This window comes from Rhinopithecus roxellana, chromosome 14 (genome assembly GCF_007565055.1).
Source record: "Rhinopithecus roxellana isolate Shanxi Qingling chromosome 14, ASM756505v1, whole genome shotgun sequence".
NCBI classification, from domain to species: Eukaryota; Metazoa; Chordata; class Mammalia; order Primates; family Cercopithecidae; genus Rhinopithecus; species Rhinopithecus roxellana.
Window position 1 is genome coordinate 115,402,254 of NC_044562.1, and position 22,840 is coordinate 115,425,093.

Consider the following 22,840-nt stretch of genomic DNA (forward strand, 5'->3'; position numbering starts at 1 on the left):
AGGTACCAGTGACCTGTGGCACTGCCACCAGGATGGCATCATTGCAGTTTCTCTCTGGTGACGCCCCCTCATGCTGTGCTCCTGCCTTGTCACAGCCTCTGACATGCCCTCTGCTCCTTCAGCATAATGTTTTCAAATGCTCTGCATAAAAGACTTGGGATTACAAAGAAAACCAATTATATTGAAATGCTGATCTCCCCACCCCCACCCCACCCAGGGTCTACACTGTTCTCTTCCCTCCCACTTTCTGTAGATGAAGAAACAGATTTCTATATGGGAAGCAGGGTGAAATGATTTACTTAAGGTCACATTGCTAAATAGGAATCAGATTGGAGTTAGACTTTAATTCTCCAGACTACTGATCCAAGTCCCTTTTCAATGTGTGTGAGCCGCTTGAAAGGTACATTTGCATTTTAAAAGAGAAGAATGGGAACCCAAGCAAAAGTCTAAATGGTGTGACCCAGACTCGGTGCCCAGTCCCTGAAGGAAGGCACTTAGACTCCTCCCTCTTTTTCTCCTCCCGGGCCACCCCCTGCTGTTGCCATGTGCTTTCCCCTTCAGGGATATCTCACGTTTATTATTCTGATTAATCACCCTCACATATTCATCTGGAAGGGAGGGGGAGGTGGGAGGGAAGGAAGGCGAGAAAGAGGGCAGGTTGGTGAGTGAGTTAGGAGGTGGGGAAGCTTCCTCGGCCTGTGCCCTTCAAATGGACTCTGGGCTTTCCTTCTGGTGGTGCATAGCTGTTCCTTTACAGGCGCTTAGGCATGGCTCTAGGAAAGGTTTTATGAGTCCTAGACTGATGTAAATGTTGACCAAACACCCTCAACCAGATGGCAAGTTTCTGTTTGCAGCAGAGCCCAGGCTGTCTTTTCTTCATAATTTCTCTCTCCGTGCCCACTCCTTGAGGGCAGAAACTGCCCTGGTATCAGTGAGGCATTTGGACTTGGGAGATGTTTTTAGAACGTCAGACCAGAAAGGAGGGAAGGTGGAAATGGCCAAATCAGGTTCCCCGAGTGAGTGCATGCCATCAGAGGGGCTGAGGAAGCAGAATTCTTCTTACATGGGCTCTGTGTTTTAAAATATCAGCCCTTCTCCCATCTCATTATTTTTCCCCTGAAGCTCTTGCACAAGCAAACTATAAATACATCCTCAAAGCCTTATGTTTCATGACTCTTAGATGCACCCCAGAAATTAGTTCTCACTTGGGCAGGGAGGAAGCTGTGAGGTTGTTCTCTGATCCCTCCAAATCCTGCAGAATTACTGCCTTTATTGTACAGAACTAATAGGGTTGCAACAGAACCACGGTTTTAGCCGGATGACTCAGAATTTCAGACTGATGTGGAATATATTGCTTTTTCCTCTCAATTTCAGTTTGAATCAGAAACTGCAACTGGAACAGGAGAAGCTCAGTTCTGATTATAACAAGCTGAAAATAGAGGACCAAGAGAGAGAAATGAAGCTGGAAAAGCTCTTGTGAGTGCACTCTAAATATTTCTCCTATTTTCTCTCATCCCCGTGATATTCTGGTTAGATTGGGCTAATTTAAAAACAGACAATGGCTATTTGTGTGCTTGTTGGTTGGTTTTGTTTGATTTATCTGTGGATGCAAATAGTATCTGCTGAAATCTCTGAGTCCCCTATGGTGGTCTATGGTTCCTTTTTGTTTTTCAGGTTGCTCAACGATAAAAGGGAACAAGCCAGAGAAGACCTCAAAGGGCTGGAGGAGACAGTGGTATGTCAAGATATTTCCCGATTTATATTCGTCTCCAAGACCAGATTTGTTTGTGATTTGTCGGATTGTTTATTTCAAAATTTTATCCATGCACACCTTTCTGTGTAATGTTTTAGATAAGACATTCTATGGAAAAGTAGGATTTGTAGAATTTAGCCCTCAACTCTTCACAGAATCAATCAACCAATCCACCTATCCTTAGAGCAGTAACCTGGAGCCCCTGAGTGAGGATTAAGCTGAATTGCAACTTAGCAATTTTACAGCCCTGTACTCTGTGACATTCTTCCACTCAACATTCAACAGATATTTATTGAGCATCTCCTAACGGCTGGCATTCTTCAAGGTGCCTGAATATATCCATAAACAACAGAGATAAGATCTCTGTCCTTATGAAGCTTACCTTTAGCTGTAACAGTAAGGAAACAAGTCTTGCACTCTATCAGATGGCTATAGAATGTGCAGAGGTTGGTGACTGGGGGAGGCTCCATGAGGTGACCTTTGAGCAGGGACTCCAAGAAGAAGTGAGCCACAGAGATATGTGGGGGAGAGCATTCCTGGCAGATGCAACAGCTCATGCCAAGGCCCTGAGATAAGCCCAGGACTGTCATGTTGGGGGCCAGCAGGGAGGTTTGTGTAGCTGCAGCTGAGGGAAGGACAGGGATGTAAGGTGAGCACAGAGAGGTAAAGGCCACAGTGATGCAGGCCAGGTAAAGCTTTGAGACCTGCAGGGCTTTGGGTGGAGGAGTGATGGGCCCAACCTCCCTTTGGAAGGGCTCGTTATTTGAAACCCTGGTTGGTTTTCTCTGTCCTGTGTCTGGGTTTGTTGGCATCATCTCCTCTGGTCAGCTTCCATTTCAGCTGCTCTGTGGGATAGCTGCCTGGCTTCATGCCCCACAGCCTGCGCTTCAAGATAGACCATTCTAACATAGCCTCTCCATTTGGTGAAAACACGTTCAGGCATTTCACATGATTCAACGACAGGGAGAAACTGTTGGTTAGATACAGTCATCCATTTTGGCTCCGTTCATGGGTCATGTGGATCTGTGTGGGACTGATCCATCTCCAAGGACCTGGTGACCCCACATTGGTGGCAACTGTTTGCTTGGGTCTGGCCCCGAGATTGTGCTCTGGCCCCTGGACTTATAGTATTTGTTGCACCTCAGAGCCAGGGAGAGGAAATGAGGGCACCAGCCATTGGAGACAGAAGATGCCTATGTCCAAAGGGAGACCGGCATTTGGAGCATGGAGGAGGAGCCTGTGGAGGGGGCTGCTGCTGGGGAACCTGAAACGAAGCCACACAATTGCTTCATCTACATCTGTTTTGCCAGAGAAGTGATAATCCTAATTATAGATAATTATAGAAATTCAGAAAAATATTGAACATTAAAATTTCACTATATTTCTACCAGCCAGAGATCAGTGATATCAATGAAATATTTTGGGATCTTCTCTTCCTTTACACCCGTGAGTTCTCAGGCACTCTCACTCCACTGTACCTAGCCATCCACGCCCTCTTTCGGTCTCACTGACATCTACAACTCAAGCACACGAGCACATCATCACACACTCACACCGGGGCTCACAAGTCCCTTGCAGTCAGCTGCTCACTGTCATGTTCGCATGCCTTTGCTCAGCCACACTCACTCCTGCATGCTCCTCCATACACAAGTACTTACAACACACACTCTTGTTACACACAGGACATGCGCACTTGCATGCACACACACAGCTTGCATTCTCACTAATGATTGTCCACACGTTCTCACTCGCACATTCACATAATCACTCTTGTGCAGTTGCTCACCCTTACTCCCCTTGCTTGCCTTCACTCACACCCACACCCATGTTCACACTCCCTTGTACACTCTTGCACAGATGCTGTCTCAGGACACTCCCCCTCACATGCACACAGGCGCGTTCACACATGTCACCCTCATGCACTCTTTCAGTCACAACCACCTCCGCTCACACGCACACTTATTTCCATGCTCACGGACTCACATGCTTTCTCCTCTCATACGCTCAGGAGTGTGATATTTAAAGAATGTTTCATCAGCTCTTTTGCCTTTTTTGAAGTTCGAGTGGTCTTTTGCGTCTTTTGAATGACGTATTTTCCTCACTAGCTCCTCTGTCTCCCTGCTCGTCCTCTTTCCCTCCCACGCTGGGCGCGGTTCCATGCGCTCCCTCCCAGGCTGCTCCCCACTCGCACCCTCGCCCAGCCCGTGCACGCGGACAGACCCACTGGCTTCATGGCACCCACATTCTCTCCCTCACTCTCACTTACCACCCACAACGCATCGCATGCACGCTTTTAAAATCCAAGATTGGAGCCCTGCAGTGTATGCTGTTTTAGTCTCGGATGTTTTCACTCAGCCTTGGAATTCTCCCTGAGCCGTAAATGTTCTTCAGAAATAGACGTGCTGTCCTTGGCTGACTGTTCTGCCGCTCTCCTCAGCGCAGGGCCTGTTCTGCCTCCTGGAGTGTTTGGGTGGGGTGGGTGGGGCATGGAGCCTGCTGACCAGGGGGTGAATGCCTGGGAAGCCCGCTTCAGGGCACAGTGGTGGAAAAGGCCGACTGGCCGTTGGGGCATCCCTGGCCCTGGGCAGCTGACTGGCTGGAACAGGACACTGTCTGGGCTTTGGGCGGGAGCTCTCCTCTGGGTGCATTGATGAGACTTGTATTCCCTCCTTGCTGTCCACTGTGACAGGAAGCTGAGCCTTGAGCTTTGGCATGGAGGGTCGCAACCTGTGAAGAGGGACATGTGTGGGGAGGCGGAGGGGTGATAATGAACGTGATAGAGGAAGGAACACTGCCACAGGAGGCCGAATGATAGTTGCCTGAGCACAGTGTACATAAATAAAAGGGACAAGTGATTTTAAATGATTTATACTACCCTTCCCAAACTGTTTATTGTTCAATCTCCCTAAAAACAAACAAAAATGAGAGAAAGTTGCCAAACTCAGGACTCTATATTTAGTATTTACACCCCAGGAGATGCCTGGCCCTTGGACAAAGCACTGTTCTCATTCCGTCCTCTGTTCCCATTCCCTTTTGGTGTGGTGGTGGTTTTATGAAAAATGTAAACTGTGATTACAGTTCAATCAGTAATGAAACCACTGATGGGAGAGACAGTGCATGCAGGGTGGGCGCAGGTGTTAAGGAGCAGGGTATCCAGACTGAGCTCCCTCCGGCAGGGCCTGGGACAATGTGTCTGTAACATAGAGAGTACTACACCCCTGCCCCTGGGCTGAAAGGTGGCACAGCCTCAGACAGGTCCTGTGTGCACATTATTCATAATCACAGATGCATTTGGTTTCCTGCAGAAAGTAATTTACCTCATCCGAGGACACAATTGACTTCAGGTGCTTCTTATTTCAACACAGAATTGGACCCAGTAGTAAGACCTTAAATTAACAGAGAACTTTTATTGCAAGAAACTTAGTGTTTGCATAGCTTTATACTATGTTTTTTTCCTTTTAGATGTGAGCGTGTGTGAGTTGCATCCCTTGAAATTCTGTGTTAAAGTAGGTCAATTTAGACAAATAAAAAAGTTTGCATGCAGAATTTAGCTCTCTCCTCTTCCTCTATAGGAAAATATTTTACAAGGAACTAATCATATCTACTGTAGTAAACACATGGAGACTTGAACAGACAGAAATATTTGATCTTCTGATCTTGTTAACAAAGATCACCAGATCTGACTCAGGCTCGTCTCAGCAGTCTAATTCCTAAGGTTTCATTTGTAGAAAGTAATCCAAAATGAAGGGGAAAAATGTCCCCAAGATTACAGTGAAAGTTTTAACAACAACAATAAAAGGAAGCAATACAAGCCTAATGAAGAAATGGCTTTGATGATATGAAATATGGATCAATAAATTCATACTAGTCACGTTTATTGGGAGCTTAATATGTGCCAGAAAATGTTCTCAGAACATTATAAGGTTCATCTCATTTAATCTTGACAGCAATGATGAGGCAACTACTGTTTTTATTGTCATATTAACAATAAGAAAACGGAGGCACAGAAAGGTTAGATAACTTGCCCAGGGCCACCCAGAAGGAAAGTCCACCAAATGCCTCATCCGTAAGCTCAGTGATGTAAAGCAAACAAGCGTGTGGACTTGCGCCTGAAGCAGGTGTGGAGACATGAAAAATGTGAGTCAGTTACGGTGAGATATTGTGGCTAACTTTTCATTTAAGCTTGTTGGTATTACATTGTAACTTTTATGTAATTAAAAAAAAAAAGAAAAAAGGAATTCATCCTGATACGACATAGCCCAGTAGGAATTTTTGTGAGGAAACCTTTTGAATTTTTGTGGTGAGGAAATGTGTGGTTCCACTGTGAACGGATGAGCAGGCTTTGTTCTAGTTTACAATTTGTGGTTTGGGTTCTCAGGCTGTGTACCTCAAGGTGCGCCAGTAATGACACTAGGTCCAGCAGTGGGCATGGTCAGGGTGGGGGTGTCACAGGGAAGGGGGTGCACCAGCGGCATCCATGGCAGGCTCGGAAGTGTCTCGGGGAATGATCTGGTGCCAAATGTGCCATAAATTCAGTGAATTGCTACATTTAAGTGACCTTTAAAAATCTTCTCTTCCAGTCTAGAGAACTGCAGACACTGCACAATCTTCGGAAACTCTTTGTCCAGGATCTGACCACCCGAGTTAAAAAAGTGAGTTCTCTTTTGTCTGAATGGGACTGAGAAGAAAATCAAAGATGGCAGGGAAGAATCATTTTCAGTTGAAATACCACTTGCTTAAGTCGGGGCTGGTTATGCTTAAAAATTAATTACTTCACACCAGAGAATGTTATTAAAAGAATGTGCTGGAGGCAAAAAACACTTGGTAACATTTTCCCATCTGATTTTTCCTTCTTAGTAAAAGGAAGTCAGAATGCTTTCCCTGGCCTTCATTTCAAATGAACACATATTTTTCTGGCCCCCACTGTGTGAGGGCGACTGCTCTTGACACAGAAACATTTAGAGCAGTCACTTCAGAAAGCATTGCCCGGAAGCCTGGAGAAGCTGGACTGAGAGAGCCTCTTATTTGTTTGTTAAGAGGCCATTAGGGGCTAGGTCAGAGTTTATGAAGCACATCAACATCCAGTATTTTATTTGCTTTTCCCAGCAACCATATAAGTGGTGCTTAGTGTTCCTGTTTTTGCAAATAGGCTGAGATAGGCTCAGATGTTATATAACTTACCCATATTGCACTGGTGGGAAGAGCCAGAGATGGGTCTGGAACCCAGGCCTGCGGGGTCTCTGGATCTGAGCTTCTTCTGTCCTCTTGCTACACCAGCAATCTGGAGACACTCTGTAATGGTGACTCACCCAAACAGGTTGCAGAGGTTTAAGGAAGGAGTAAGAGGTGAAGGCAGCAAGAGGGCTACTCTTTCAAAGTGTTTAAAAGTGATGGACAACACAATGGGCCATGTGTAGAGGGATGGTAGGATTGAAGGAAGGTCTGTTTAAGAAAAGTGTGTGCATGTGTGTATAAATGTGTGTGCATATTTGAATGTGTGAATGTGTGTCAGTGTGAAGGAGCCAAGGGAAAGAGGTCAAATGTCTTACAAAGATAGAGTCAGGTCTGAGAGGGAGAGGATTAATAGTGTAGATGGATGTATTAGGTAGCCTTGGTAAGGAGAAGGGACACACATTCCTAAAGGGGAGGAGTGAAGAAGTCACGTTGGAAGGATCGGCAGGGAAATACATGAGGGTAGAAAGAAGCTACATTTGATGATTTGGGTCTTCTTGGTTTATGTGTAGGCTCAGTCCTTGGTGGGGAAGTAGGGAAGAGAATGGGAAGCCCAAGGAGACTAGACAAGGTTCAGGCAGCCGAGGTGGGCGACTATGGAAAAGTAGAAGGATTGCTGAGCAGTGGTGTTGGTGTTGAGTCAGAAGCATGTGGCCCCTGACAGCATGATTTAAGCGAGTTTAGAATCCTGGAAATGAAAATAAAGAAGGCAGAAAATGATGGGCAATTTCAAGGCATGCATGGTAATGGCTAGGCAATTAGGTAGTTAAAATACAAATGACCATGGGGGCCTGGACCTGGCAGGAGAGTGAAGCCAGAGCAAAGGTGATGGACAGGGAGACTAGACGGGGAGGGCATCTGGCCAGAGGTTATGACATGGACTGAAAAGGTTCAGTCCGAGGAAGGAGGTGGAAGCCATGACCATACACGGGAGGCTCTGGTCCTGGGGAGGGTTAGGAGCTTGAGATCAGACTTCCGGATTTAATGATAAAAAACTCTCTAGGAAAGCCCTGCTTTTAGACCAGCGGTTTTCTGCGGGTGGTTCTCTGGCCATCAGCCTCAGCATCACCTAGGGAACTGTTTAGATATGCAAATTCTCATACCCGACCCCAGATCCACTGAATCAGAGACCAGGGTTGGAGTGTGGCAACCTAAGTCTCAACAAACCCTCCCCTGGGGAGCCCGGTGCTAAGGCTTAAATTTGGGGAGCTCAGTTTTAGACTGAAGAGCTGCAGGTTTGAGATGCTCATGTAGCCATTACCTTTCAGAAAAACGATGATGATCTCTTCTACAATCAGACAGAACAAACCTGCTTTTCCACCTTGGAACACCAGGGTGTGTTTACACTTGTACTTTCCAATTTATCTGTGCCACTTGGCTTGCCAGGAGTGCAGCGTTTTGACAATTTCAAGATTTGATAAATTTCAAGAATTTACCCAGCACCCAGATGCTATGATTAATTTGAGCTTGATTCGTTAATGAATTTTATAGATTTGGAAGCTGAAGGGACAAGCAGAGGCCATTAAGACTTCCCAGTGGGACCACAGACATTTGCTTACAAGTTTAGTGACTTGTTATCCCATCATGATGGCTGAAATCAAATTTAGGTCCCGGGTTTATGTTTTCACAGTTGTTGTTTCTTAATGAATTTTGGAATGCTTTCTTTTGAAAAGAAGTCTCTATTTACTACACGCAAGGGAGACATATATTTTACTGAAGATAAATCATCTGTAACTTTCAAAAGCAGATTTGAAGTGTTTTGTTTTGGTTTTTTTAGCTCTCTAAAAAATAGCTCCTCCTTTTTTTTTTTTTTTTTTTTTTTTTTTGAGACGGAGTCTGGTTGTGTCGCCCAGGCTGGAGTGCAGTGGCGCGATCTCGGCTCACTGCAAGCTCCGCCTCCCGGGTTTACGCCATTCTCCCGCCTCAGCCTCCGAGTAGCTGGGACTACAGGCGCCCGCCACCGCACCCGGCTAGTTTTTTGTATTTTTAGTAGAGACGGGGTTTCACCATGTTAGCCAGGATGGTCTCGATCTCCTGACCTCGTGATCCACCCGCCTCGGCCTCCCAAAGTGCTGGGATTACAGGCTTGAGCCACCGTGCCCGGCCTAAAATAGCTCCTCCTTAAATCACTTTTCATACTAATAAGGGAAATTACTTGGGGGATTTGTTGAGTCTAAACTTTTAGAACCTCTCTCTATTTTCACTTTCAGAATACCCTTTGGTGGGAATGGGGATTCTTTTTTTCCATCCACATTATCCTGGGGCGGAGGGTGGGTGGGTGACAGCCCGTCCTGCTGACCCATTGGTGTCAATGCAGAGTGTGGAGTTGGACAGCGATGATGGAGGGGGCAGTGCTGCCCAGAAGCAGAAAATTTCCTTCTTGGAGAATAACCTGGAGCAGCTCACCAAGGTTCACAAGCAGGTAGGAGAGTTCTGCCCACTCTCCTCTGCTTCCCTCCTCTCTCCCGAAAGAAGCCCCACCAGGTTTGGCCATGGTGTGCGGAGAAGGCACTGACATTGAAGGTAAAAGAACTGTACTCCGTCAGAGGACAAGAGGGCTGGAAAGGTCCTTACAAATCCTTTAGTTCTCAGTGACTTCCCACATATATAAAGGACTTTCTTTTCTCAAAGCCAAATATAAAGCATTGGGTTTGAGCTCTCTGGGGTTGGAGAGGGAAGTGTTCAGAGGCCTGTCTTTTCATCCTGCCTCCACCCCTGACTTTGGACGCCAACTAGCCTCCGTGTCTCCCATAACACCTCTGAGGTACCTCTGTGGACCTGAAAGCTCCACAGAATGCAAAGTCGGACCCCACTGAGCTGGTTCAAGTCCTTTATTTTTACAGATGGGGAAACAGACTGGTGCCTTGCTTCATTGCACCGGGAGAGGACCGGGACTGGAACCAGCACCCTCTCTGCTCAGCTGCCCATTCCTAGCGATCTCAGATGCTCACTCGGGTGCCTGCGATGCGCTGGCATTTGTCTAGAGTGACAGAGAGTGATAACTGTGTCCAAACTCACCAGTGATTTCAGCAGGTCATTTGTCTTGGATACTTTCTTTTTAAATGTTGGTGTGTGCATGGCTGTTTTCCCTCCTTAGGAACTGGGATGTGATGGAAACGTCCCAAGTTTTTGGACCACATGGCCAAGGAGATGTCATTTCTCTTTGACTTGTGAAGTCTTTTTCAATATTCCTGATGATGGCATTTTTTCCCCAGAGAGAGGATGATAGATTCTAGAGAGTTGAAGCCACTCAAATTGTCGATGAGAAATACAAAAGCAGGAACTGCCAGGGAGCTCGAAATAGGGCTCTGAGATACATGTTTTACAATTTATTTTTATTTTTATTTATTTATTTTTTGAGATGGAATCTTGCTCTGTTGCCCAGGCTGGAGTGCAATAGTGCGATCTCTGCTCAGTGCAACCTCTGCCTCCTGGGTTCGAGCGATTCTCCTGCCTCAGTCTCCCGAGTAGCTGGGATTACAGGTGTGCGCCACCATGCCTGGCTAATTTTTTGTATTTTTAGTAGAGCCAAGGTTTCACCATGTTGGTCAGGCTGGTCTTGAACCCCTGACCTTGTGATTTACCCATCTCAGCCTCCCAAAGTGCTGGAATTTCAGGCGTGAGCCACTGCACCCAGCTGAGATGCATTATTTTATTCATGGATTGAATGAGCATTTGTTAAAAACATACTCTCTGCCAGGCACTAGAGCTGGTGCTAAGAGAACAAAGCAGGAGATCCAGCAGTAGCTCACTTTGGTGTAGCACTTTCTGATTTTCAAAACTCCCTCCATCCACCTGGATCCCCTATTATGTAGTACACCTGTGTTATAAATGAGAAACTTGAGACTTGTGGTGGTCAAATGACTTACGCCAAGTCAGATGGCCAGGACCTAAGGACCTGGCCCTTGAACCCACTCCTACCTAGGGCTGGCCTGTTGCTTCTTCAGTCAGCAAAAAGGCACAGTCTCTTCCTCTTAGCCTCTGGATGTGTTGCAAAGCTGGGTCCAAACCCCATGCCAGTGTAAACAGCGGGTCTGCATGGACGGAGGCCCTCTGAGAGCTCGGGAACATGCTTGTTTTTCACTGAGTCCTTTTGAACCGGCTTTAAGTGTCTCAGCTTTCTCATGCTAATTTACTATTCTCATAAAGTGGTTGATTTTCTCACACAATTCCCCTTTCCTCTACACACACCCAAACAAAAGAGGAGGTAAATCCTGCCTCAGATCGAAAGTTTCTTGTGGTGGGAAATAGTTTTTAATTGTATCCCCACCCCATCATTCCTTGCAGCCCGTGAATCACGTGTTCACCAGAGTCCACAGTCTGGGTTTTCCTTTCCTTTCTGTGGTTGTACGGAGTGCCAAGGACGACCTAGCGGGGGTCGCCTGTTCAGCAGCAGGGGGTGCTTCTGGCTGCTCTGGTTTGCGCAGTGCAGCCTGCCTGGTAGTAACTCCCCTCCTTTATCCTCCTGCCCCAGCTGGTCCGGGACAACGCAGATCTGCGTTGTGAACTGCCCAAGCTGGAGAAGCGGCTGCGTGCCACGGCGGAGCGCGTCAAGGCGCTGGAGAGCGCGCTGAAGGAGGCCAAGGAGAATGCCATGCGGGACCGCAAGCGCTACCAGCAGGAGGTGGATCGCATCAAGGAGGCCGTGCGGGCCAAGAACATGGCCAGAAGGGCCCATTCAGCCCAGATCGGTACGTGTGTGCACCGGCTCCCGGGGTTTGAGAAACTACTGCGGCCTCCCAGCTAAGATTTGCTAAAAAGGTGAAGACAGCGCCAGCCCACTCTGGAACATCTGAAAGACTGGGATGGAGCCCGCGGGCGGCAGCCCTCCCTGCACCCTGTGCTTACCCTGGGGGAATGGGAATGTCAGGCGCCCCCGTTATCCTACTCTGAGATATTCCAGCATACATCGTGGTCTCAAAACTTCTGACCTGGGCAGACAGAAGCCAGCCAAGGCTGTAGGCCCAGGTCTTGGGCTATAAATGGGTACACTCTTAGAAATACTGGAATAGGAGGATATTTCTCTGCAAGGTGTGAAGGGCCCCTGTGTTCTGCACCCGGTGGGACCATGAAGGAGCCCGTATGTAGCCAGAGCCCCAGGGAAAGCCTCCAAGTGCAGGTTTGGAAATACCCCGGGAAGAGCCAGGCTGGCATCCGTGACAGAGTGTGGCTACAGGCTGGCACAGAACCTGGGGAGGTCTGGAGTCTCAGCTCCTTCAAGACCTGTATGGATTTGGGCATTTTGCCCATGTAGGAAATGAGGGTGTAGCCAGAGTCCTAGTTCCCAGGATAGAGCCATAGGGATAAAAACAATTTAGGGATATTCTCTAAACAGCTGCTTCTCCTTTTTTTTTTTTTTTTAATTGAAACATCTCCAATAACAGGTAATTTATTTCCCATCAGATTTTGCTGTATAGATATATTGTAAACCAGCAGCTTCATGTTTCTAGTTTTAAATCATACCTTAGATTAGTGGTTCATTGCATGTGTAGGATTTCATACCCTTTGAGAATCTATTAAAAGCTATGGACGCTCTCCCCAGAAAACAGCATCACAGGCAGAATTCTGCATCCAATTTCAGGGGCTACACAGATGCCCTTGAAAGTCATGGAGAACCTATGATCCATTTCAGATAAAACTGAAAATCTTTTTTTGTAACTTTTCTTGGCCCAAATTAGAAATGAGCTAATTGATGTTTAAGTTCTTTCTGTCCCCTAAATATTTGGATGCCTTGGATTTGCCAACTATACTGATATTTTTCCCATTTTTAGAGAGATCTGGTGGTTGATAAGAATAGTACTGTTTGGGCCGGGCACGGTGGCTCAAGCCTGTAATCCCAGCACTTTGGGAGGCCGAGATAGGCGGGTCACGAGGTCAGGAGATCGAGACCATCCTGGCTAACCCGGTGAAACCCTGTCTCTACTAAAAAATACAAAAAACTAGCCGGGCGAGGTGGCGGGCTCCTGTAGTCCCAGCTACTCGGGAGGCTGAGGCAGGAGAATGGCGTGAACCCAAAAGGCGGAGCTTGCAGTGAGCTGAGATCCGGCCACTGCACTCCAGTTTGGGCGACAGAGCGAGACTCCGTCTCAAAAAAAAAAAAAAAAAAAAGAATAGTACTGTTGATAAGAATTGTGACTTTTAGTTGTCACAGGTGACCTGTAGCTATCAGGATTGTTGTTAAGCCTTTTCTAAATGTCTGTTCTCTCTTCTTTCTGTTGGTTGGATACAGCCAAGCCCATCCGCCCCGGACACTACCCGGCCTCATCTCCAACGGCCGTCCATGCCATTCGAGGGGGAGGAGGCAGCTCTTCAAACTCCACTCACTACCAGAAATAAATACAAAGTGAGTCCCATGTCAAGGGTGGTTTCTCTATCTGGAGGCAGAGGCTTCTTGCCTTTCCAAAACCCCTGCCTGGCAGTGGACCTTCAGTAGAGAGGAGTTCGGCTCTATTCCAGCACACGCCCTGGGGGTTCCAGGTAAACAGAGACCCAGACCTACCCTCCCTCAGTCAAGAGCCCTGGGGTCTACTAGCTGAGGCTGCCTGGGGCCCATGAGACCTGGAGCCAGGCCGGGCCTAATCCCCTGCAAGGGTAGGTGTGGTGAGTGATTCAGCTGAGCTTTGGTTTGCCTGTGGGACTCACCTCTGTAGTTGGCATCCCATAGGGCATTACTTGTTTGTCAACTGCTTTTACCCAGAGCAGACAGAAGTTGGGGATTGCTTTAAGTCTCAGGAACAGAATATAAAGAAAGAGCCAGATAATAGAAGTGATGTTTTTATGTTTACTATCTGAACTCAACAAATGGGGATTTTAAGAAGATACCTAGGTGGGTCCAGGGCGCTTTTTTCTTTGAGATGGTGGTCTGCAAGCTTCTCTGCCCACAACCCACATGCCCAACATTTCTCTCCCAGCAAAAAGAAAAGGAACGAGTGATATACTTTACAAAAAGAAGAAGCAGAGAGCGAAAACTGTCATCCTTTGTGATGGAAATGGAGAAAAGAGGTTACTAGTTGGGCAGGCAGAAAGACTACTAGGTGACCAGAAAACTTTGTTTAGAAAAACTCTGACTTTGAACATGCAGATGGGAAGAGGTGGCTCTGAACATTGTCCTTGGACTCTAAGCCCTTGCTAGGGTAGCTGGCTCCCAAGGCAGGCAAGCATGTAAGGTGTGAAGTCTGGACCCCTCCTCATCCAGTCCGTTCTGCATCAAGGCAAGAAGGCGAGCAGGAGGGGCTGGAGCCATCGCTCAGGGTCCTGTCATGGCCCAGGCTTAGGCTAAAACTTCCAAGGGAAATGCTTTGGTGGCTGCCCCCACACAACTTTCACCTGTGCTGCCCCAGGCAGTGCCAAGGAGCAGGCCAGGGACTGGTCAGAGCAGTGGGAACAGGAGGGAAGGCGGAGGCAGCCCACGGGCAGGCAGTGTGCCTGCCATCATCTGCCGTCTTCTAGACAGGAAAATGGGAAATGGTCTTGGCAGTGGGCCACCCCATTCCTATCTAATCTCTGCTTCCAATCAGAAATAGAATGAAACTGGAAGTTAGAAAGTTGCTTTTGACTACATGTTGTCAGTATCGAGGCTGATACCTGAAGGGAACTCTGAGTTCCAGCTGGGCAGCTTAGAACAGAAAAGCCCTGAAGCAGTGGTCCTGGAACTTTGGTGGATGTGAGCATCCTTGAGCACCCAGAGGCCCAGGCTCCTTAGAGGAGGGAGGGCCTGGGTTTTGTTTGTCTTTTTAACGAAGCACTCCAGGTGATTCTGATATTCATCGAAGTTTGAAAACTCTCCATGGTTTATACAGGATGGCAGTTTACTTCTGTCTTATGTGAAGGAAATTGGAAGGTGGTACGTCTGTAAAGAATCTCCACAGTGATAACAGAAACCTAGCCTCTTAATTAGATTAAGCAAGTGCCTGCCTCCTGAACTCAAGGCCAGCTCAAGGTCACCAAATGACCGGTTTCAGCCATCATGCCTACATTCCAAGTTTAGCAACCAGAGAGGAAGCAGAGAAGAGGCAAAAACAGCCATCCTAAATGAATCTCCTTTAAGTAGCCTTCCTGAAGCCCCGTGCAATGCTGATGCCTCCCTTTCTCTGGGCAGCACTGGGCCATATGGCCACATCTAGCTGGAAAAGGTAGTCTTTTAGCTGGGCACATCACTACCCCAAAGAAAGGTAATGCTCTTTGAGCAAGGACAGGGAGAGTGGATGTTGGGGTGGGCAGCTGACACACTGTGCATTATGGATCACCTAATATGCCGCAGCACTGGGCTAGATGCACTATAGGCATCACCTCATTTGATGAAAGCACAGAGACATGTGTATGTGTGTTTCCCATAAGACCTTACTAGATATACTGGTCCAGGGATTCTGGGGTCCAGAGATTATGCAGTGGGACAGTCACCTTCTTCATGGGTTCCAACAAAGGTCTGCCAGTCCCATATTTTATGTAGGCTCCAAACAACCAAATGCTGGCCATTCATCACCAGTGTAGCCTCTTCTCATACAGAAGAGTGAAAATCAGTAGGTCTGGGGAGACTTTCAAGACCGTTGGAGTGACAGAACCACCCTCACCCATTATGGCATTTTTTTTTTTTTAATTTTACTTAAGTTCTGGGATACATGTGCTGAATGTCCAGGTTTGTCACATACGCATACACGTGCCATGATGGTTTGCTGCACCCACCAACCCATCATCATCTTTTTGAGATGGAGTGTTACTCTTGTCGCCCAGGCTGGAGTGCAATGGCATGATCTCGGCTCATTGCAACTTCTGCTTCCTGGGTTCAAATGCTTCTCCTGCCTCAGCCTCCCGAGTAGCTGGGATTACAGGCATGTGCTACCACGCCCGGCTAGTTTTTGTATTTTTAGTAGAGACAGGGTTTCACCATGTTGGCCAGGCTGGTCTTGAACTCCTGACCTCAAGTGATTCCCCCCACCTCAGCTTCCCAAAGTGCTGGGATTACAGGCGTGAGCCACTGCACTCAGCTGGCAATTTGTTTCTTTACTCAAAGTTTTAAAAGTGGTTTTGATGGTTTTATCTGAATTCACAGCGTCCTTAACACACCTTCTCAACATAGCTTCTATAACTAGGTGCTTCTTTCATCAGGTCACAAAATAAACAGGCCCCCTCTTACAGCTCTCAGGATGGCAGTGTGGCTGAGGGGACTGGCATTGGACAAGGGACCTGGGGTCAGGTGTCAGGTCTTCTACTTCCTTCAAGTTACTTAACCTCAGAGTCTGTTTCCTCATCTATGAAATGGGGAAAATCTTTTATTTTCGTCATTGGCATTGACAGAAGGCTTAAATGAAGTCATGCTTCTAAGCACATAACAATTGCTCAATAAAAATATTAGTTGCTAGTATAGATGAGCACTGCACAGGAGGCTGAGGCAGGAGAATGGCATGAACCCGGGAGGCGGAGCTTGCAGTGAGCTGAGATTCAGCCACTGCACTCCAGCCTGGGCGACAGAGCGAGACTCTGTCTCAAAAAAAAAAAAAAAAAAAAAAAAAAAAAAAAATTAGTTGCTAGTATAGATGAGCACTGCAGAACATGGTAGTTGATACATGTTGGTTTATAGTGTCCTTTAATTCATATAGTTGTTACTAAATGGTTTTTAGTTCCTCTATAGCAGTAAATCCTAGCCACTGGGTAGGGAAGGCTTATTTCTAACTGAGTATCCTAGTTATTGCTATGAGCTGATACAAGGGCTTTTAAAGATAATATTGGCTGGGCATGGTGGATCATGCCTGTAATCCCAGCACTTTGGGAAGCTGAGGTGGGCAGATCACTTGAGGTCAGGAGTTCAAGACCAGCCTGGCCAACATGGTGAAACCCCTTCCCTACTAAAAATAGAAAAATGAGCTGGGCGTGTACATGCACACCTGTAACCCTAGCTATTTGGGAGATTGAAGTGGAGAATCGCTCGAACCCAGGAGGTGGAGGTTGCAGTGAGCCGAGATCATGCCACTGCACTCCAGCCTAGGTGACAGAGTGAGAGCCTATCTAATATATATATAATTTACTTATCTACAAGCTATGACTATTTTTAAGAAATGACTGGGCATTTGTCAGCAGAGATTAAAAAGGGGTAGTAATCAACAGATTCAGGAATTGCAAATGAAGAGTAAAGAAATGCTAAATCATTTTTTGAAAAATAATTGGAAATATGGAATTCATTGCTTAGATAAGAGCAAAGCCTTTTTGAGACAGTCTTTCCTGACCTTTGGGATTTTCATTCTGAAGTCTCTCTTCCCTGGGTAGAAATTATCTCAATTGTGTCTTCGCAGCCCTCCTGTGGAGTCAGAGCACATATTCTTACAGCTGGATATCTTTGGAATTTCCTTCTGCTTCATTTCAGGGTTCAAGAATTATAGCCATAATGAGTATTTTGGTTTATCCTCAAGGTTTCAAAGCCAATGAAGATGCCCATGTACAAAAATCAAAAGAACCCAGGATAATGCTGGCTTTGATCTTACCTGGTTCAGATCCACAGGGGGCTGCCTCAGGAGGAGATGATCTTTTTCAAACCCTAGAGCTACATATGGGGCAGTGGAGTACAACCATGTGACATTGGGCAAGTTGCTTGATTTCTGTCAGCTTCAGTTTTTCTCACCAGCCAAGGGGGTTCAGGCATCGAGAGCCTAGCTCTGTACTTGGTTTCACAGTGAATGAGACAAGAAGGCTCTATTCTTGTGCAGTGATATGCTTGTTAGGGGAAGATGAACAGAAAATAAACAAGGTAACTTCAAGTAGTGGTAAGTGCTCAGAAGAAAACAAAAACAGGCTAATGGAATAGGAACACTGTTTTAGAAGGGGGGGTGACATTTAAGTTGAGACTGAGTGATGAAAAATGCCAGGCACTCAGCAACCTGGGAGAGAGTGGTTCGATGATCACTCAAAGGTAGGAATGAATGAGGGTTATTCGAGGAACGTAAGCAAGGCTGATAAGGCGGTACAAGGCTGATAAGGTGGTAGCTCGTGATCTGGGAGAACCCATCTTCATTAGAGTGGATAGGGAGAGAGTTGGGCCCAAGTAAATGAAGGTGTTGAGGCTGGGGGCAAGTTAGATTGTAACCTAGTGCGAGGGGTCACCAGGGCTGTGGGCATGGGAGCAGTGGGAGCTGGTTCATGATTAGACAGGCCACTCTGGGCTGGACCGTGGAGAAGAGGGTAGGAATGGGGCGACAGTAAGCAATGGGGTTGTCTAGGGGGTTCCCTAGGTGGCCATGGGGGAGGGTCCGGTACCAGACCCAGGTAGTGGCAGCAGGGAAGTGGCTCGAGTCAGTGCCTGCTTAGAGCTGATCCAGCTGTCAGGCTTACTGATGAACGTTGAGAGCAAGAGGACGAGGAAGGAAGGGAATCAAGGTAGTTCCTAGATTTTCGTGGGCCCCAGCAATTAGGGAGACATTGGTCACTTTTTAACCATGCCAGGGGAAATCAGGGGATGAGCAGATTTTGTGGGAAAGCTTGGTTTCCATAATGTTGCTTATGCGCTGCCTCTCAGACATCCAGCTGAGCCCGCCACCCAAGTGGGTGTGTGGAACAGGCGGCTGGATCCGTGAGTCTGGAGCATAGCAGAGAGGCTGGGGCGAGGCCAGGGCTGGAGACTTGTGACCTGTAGATTGTGTTTATGGCCACGGGTCTGAAGGAAGCAACCTAGAGAAAAGGTGGGCCCAGCAGAGAGGGGAGCTGAAGAGCGAGTTGGACCAGGCCTAGGCACTGGCAAATGGGAAGGTCAGAGAAAGGAGGTGGCACCAGCAGAGGGGCCTGAGGAGCATGTGGGGTCACAGAGGTCAAGTGAAGACCTTGACCCTAGAAGGAAGGTGGTCAGCTCAGAGCTTGAGTAAGATGACAACAGAGACTGGGTGGTTGAAGAAGGCCAGATGGCGGTGACCTTAGCATGGACTAGAGAGAGCAGGTGAGGAAGGAGAGCCAGCAGCTGAACCCACTTTGGGGATTTTATTTGAAGGAGATCAGAGAAATGGAGCGACGTGGGGTTAAGGTGGGGCTGCGTTGCTTTTCTGTTATGAGATGGGAGATATTACAGCATAGCTGTGTGCGATGGTGATGGTATAGCCGAGCCGGGCAGAGGAGGAAGCACAGATGCGGGTGGGTGGTAGATGGGGTGGACTGGGAGGTAAGATCCAGCTCACCTTAGTTAGAACTTGTTTTCTCGTGCAGGCAAGAAGCCAGATGATTAGTGAGAAAGAGGGAGGAAGCAGGGTCTCGCTCTTGAGACCAGAGACGGTGTAAAATCGACCTCTCAGGCAGTGCTGAGTCCTTCTTTGCAGCCCCACACTTAATGCAGACACCTGATTAAACATCTGCCCAGCTCCCTGGTTCTGAGGGCCCTGGAGATCCACTTCCTTTCCAGGCAGTGCTTTGGCAAGCCAGGGGACTTGTTCAAATGTCTCCACCAGATGGCGCCAGTGGGGCATTGCTGACACCTCAGATGTTTTCTGAAAGACTGAAGGTAGAACGGTCTTTTTTCTTGGTTTTCGTATATTTAGACTATTTTATCTCAAACTTGAGTAGTGAATAGAGTACTTTGAGAGGAATACAGTTCTCACAGATCCCCAGAGTTGATTTAAATTATTGTATTATAACACTTAAGTATTTGCACATTGTAAACAGTATACATTCTGTACTTACAGATCTTATACAACTGTCAAGTCAAAACAAATTTAGAAATTAAATTGAAATAAAACCACAAATTAAAAGTCCAAACCACAAAACCCACTTCACATAATTTAATGAAGGAAGGGCTTTTTCTGAAATTAAAGAGCTAGGTGCAATGCAACCCCAGAGTGCGTTGCTTCTTGTAGAGTTTGGGATGCCTGTTTTTTGTGTGTCGTGGTGTGTCTCAATTCTTTCACTTCTGTACTCCCAGCACTCTGAGAGGCTGAGGCTGGAGGATGGCTTGAGTTCAGGAGTTTGAGACCAGCCTGGGCAACTTAGCGAGACCTTGTCTCTACTGAAAATAAAAACATTAGCCAGGTGTCGTGGTGCATGCCTGTAGCTCCAGTGACTTGGAAGGCTGAGCTGGGAGGATCATTTCAGCTGGAGAGTTCGAGGCTGCAGTGAGCTGTGATCATGCCTACCACACTCTAGCCTGGGTGACAGAGCGAGATCCTGCCTCAAAAAGAATAAACAAATAAAAACAAATACATGAAGATTAGCCTAGTGCCTGGCACTGAACGAGCACTCCGTGCTCATCTGTGTTGTCCTCATCACCTGATCCCGTCTCCTCATTCTACATCCCAAAGAGGCGGGATGAGCTGTCAAGATCCCACACCTACGAGTGGTAGATCCTGGGCTAAGAGCAATGATCTTCTCTGCAACAGTTCTCAAAGTTCTTGGCCTTAGGACCTTTACTCCTCTTAAAAAAGATCAATGGACTGGGTATGTGGCTCATGCCGATAATTCCAGCACTTTGGGAGGCCAAGGCAGGAGGATCACTTGAGGCCAGGAGTTTGAAACCAGCCTTAGTGAGACTCTGTCTCTACAAAAAATAAAAAAATAAAATAAAATAAAATAAAATAAAATAAAATAAAAATTAGCTAGGTATGGTGGCATACGCCTGTAGTCCCAACTGCTTTGGAGGCTGAGGTGGGAGATTGATTGAGCCCAGTAATTTGAGGCTGTAGTGAGCCATGTTTGTGCCACTGCACTGCAGTCTGGGTGACAGAATGACAATCTTTCTCAAAAAAATGAACCAACAAAAAAGAATCAATGAATTTATATATATTGACATGTATCATACTGGAAATTAAAGCAAAAAATTTAGAATACTGCCAGATTCATTTAAAAAATAGTAATAAGCCCATACATGTTACCATAAATGTGATTTGTAATGAAAATAACTATTTTCAAAACAAAAAATAGCCAAATGGCATTGTTTTACATTTTGCAAATCTCTTTGACACATCTAATAGATGGCAGCTGGATTCCCCCCAGCTGTTTCTGCATTCTGTCTGTTGCTGTTTTGGTTGAAGTGTATAAAGCGAATCTCCCCTTGTCACACCAGACAAGATTCTCAGCCATTGGATAGCTAAGAAAACTGTGGAATGGGGAAGTTGGGATCATAGTGCCCATATCACAGGCTTGTCTGGGATTGAATGAGAGAATGTGAAAGAAGAGAGAAAAAAGTCTTAGAAGAGTACCTGGCAAAAATTAGGCCCCCGTGCATGTTAGCTAATGTTAAAGTGGTCATGGGGACAGACCTGAAAAGGACAGATGAGGTGGGACTGCAGAGAGAGAGGACAGAAATGACTGTAGGTGGATGCTGCTGAGGCAGAGGACTTTGAAACTAGCATTCTCAACCCAACCCAAAAGGAAGGAATTGTGGAGCATCCGGAGGCAAGAATTCCTGATTCCGTCTACAGCACAGTAGGCTCCAACACTTCGATAGTCCTCAGCTTCATGGTTCTCAGAGTCATAAATTCAGAGCAACTAAAATTGTTCCTCCACAGCAGATTGTACCAACGCTCCAATAAGATAAATCCACTTCTATTCAGCAGTGATAAGTAGAGTACAATTGTAATTCTTATAATGTGGGGATTGAATTATAAAAAGGCAAAAGAAAAACTAAAATTATGCACTGTTTGGATTAAGCTTAACTCCACCGCAAGCAATTGCAAAAGCCCAAGTTGGGGGTGAAAACGGTCTCTAAATACTTCTTGCAAAACCCTTGTGTAATTAACTTCTTTCATTAGCCTTCCCCACCCCTTCTAAAGAAAGGTGATTTTATTTCCTCCTAAATCTGGTCACATGTTGCCACTTTGAATTACCATCTCCAGTTTGGCAGAGCGCCAGTTTGGCAGTCCTAGAACAGGTCAGTTGGTCCAGTCCCCTGCCTCTAAGTGAGTGACTGGCTACTTGGAAGAGAGTCAACAGGACTGGGTTTTAAAGATTCTCCAGTCTCGCCAGTCTCTCTGGGATTAGAACAGTCAGAAATGCTTTATCTCATTTACCTTTGAAATTTATATCTATTTTCTCCCATGAATTTATCTAAGGAGATGAAGAACCCGATAGTGGGAAGGATGGATGGGAGCATCCTACTGGAATCCATGTTTCTTGGGCCTGCTGGAAAGACTTCTCAGCAGACAGGCCTGTAGAGATCCTTAACTGGGGATGAAGAGGAACGCTGCATCCTAGTAAAGAAAGGACCCTTTATTGGCAGAGTTCCTGTGCTTTTCCCTTCAGCAACCTGTCACAATCTCAGTTCTCCTCTCTCATGCTCCTTGAGGTGGCTAAGCTAAGCAGGTAGGGCCTCCTTTGCGGCCCCGTGTTTCTTCCAAACTATCAGCCAAAACCTGCTGAATCTTGCCCAGCGGGGATCGGGGGTTTTGACTGAAGGGCCTTCCAGGGGGAAATCATGTCACTTCATGGTCTGCTGGAGTTACTGAGGCCGCCCCATTGCATTTGTGTCTAGTGCTTGCTGTGTCAACACGGTTTGGCTGCAAATATTGCGTCAGGTCATAATCCCACAATCCAAGGTATGTGCCTGGCACCTCCTTGCCTCCAGGCACGCTAGGACGGCCATCTCATCTGAGCAAGGGGATCTCATCTGACCAGGGCGATGGCGTGCGTGGAGAAACGACCTGTGAGAAAGTGAAATGGCAATTTCAGTGGTGGCATTCAGGCTGCACTCCTATTGGTTTTCAGCTCAAAATGGATTTTAAATAACAACTATGACCATGCTTTTAGGTTTTTCTTCTAATACTGACAATAAGCCCAAAGTTTCACCAGAAAGGCCATGTTCTTCCCAACGACATCTTACTCTCTGTGACTTCTAAAAATGACAGGAATATCACCCTCTAGGGTTGTTTAAGCCCTTCTTAGTTTTGTAGCTTT

The 22,840-nt window shown here is 46.7% G+C and overlaps 1 protein-coding gene across 1 annotated transcript in view; it reads left to right on the top strand.

Annotated features, from left to right (window-relative positions):
* Positions 1 to 22,840, top strand: part of KIF5C (kinesin family member 5C) — a 153,770-nt gene that overhangs the window by 125,254 nt on the left and 5,676 nt on the right. Inside the window, exons 20-25 of the mRNA XM_030916850.1 lie at positions 1,375 to 1,476; positions 1,675 to 1,735; positions 6,334 to 6,405; positions 9,303 to 9,407; positions 11,460 to 11,676; positions 13,215 to 13,328. Coding sequence (XP_030772710.1) covers positions 1,375 to 1,476; positions 1,675 to 1,735; positions 6,334 to 6,405; positions 9,303 to 9,407; positions 11,460 to 11,676; positions 13,215 to 13,321 — 664 coding nt within the window. The 3' untranslated portion in view covers positions 13,322 to 13,328. The remainder of the gene's footprint in view (positions 1 to 1,374; positions 1,477 to 1,674; positions 1,736 to 6,333; positions 6,406 to 9,302; positions 9,408 to 11,459; positions 11,677 to 13,214; positions 13,329 to 22,840) is intronic.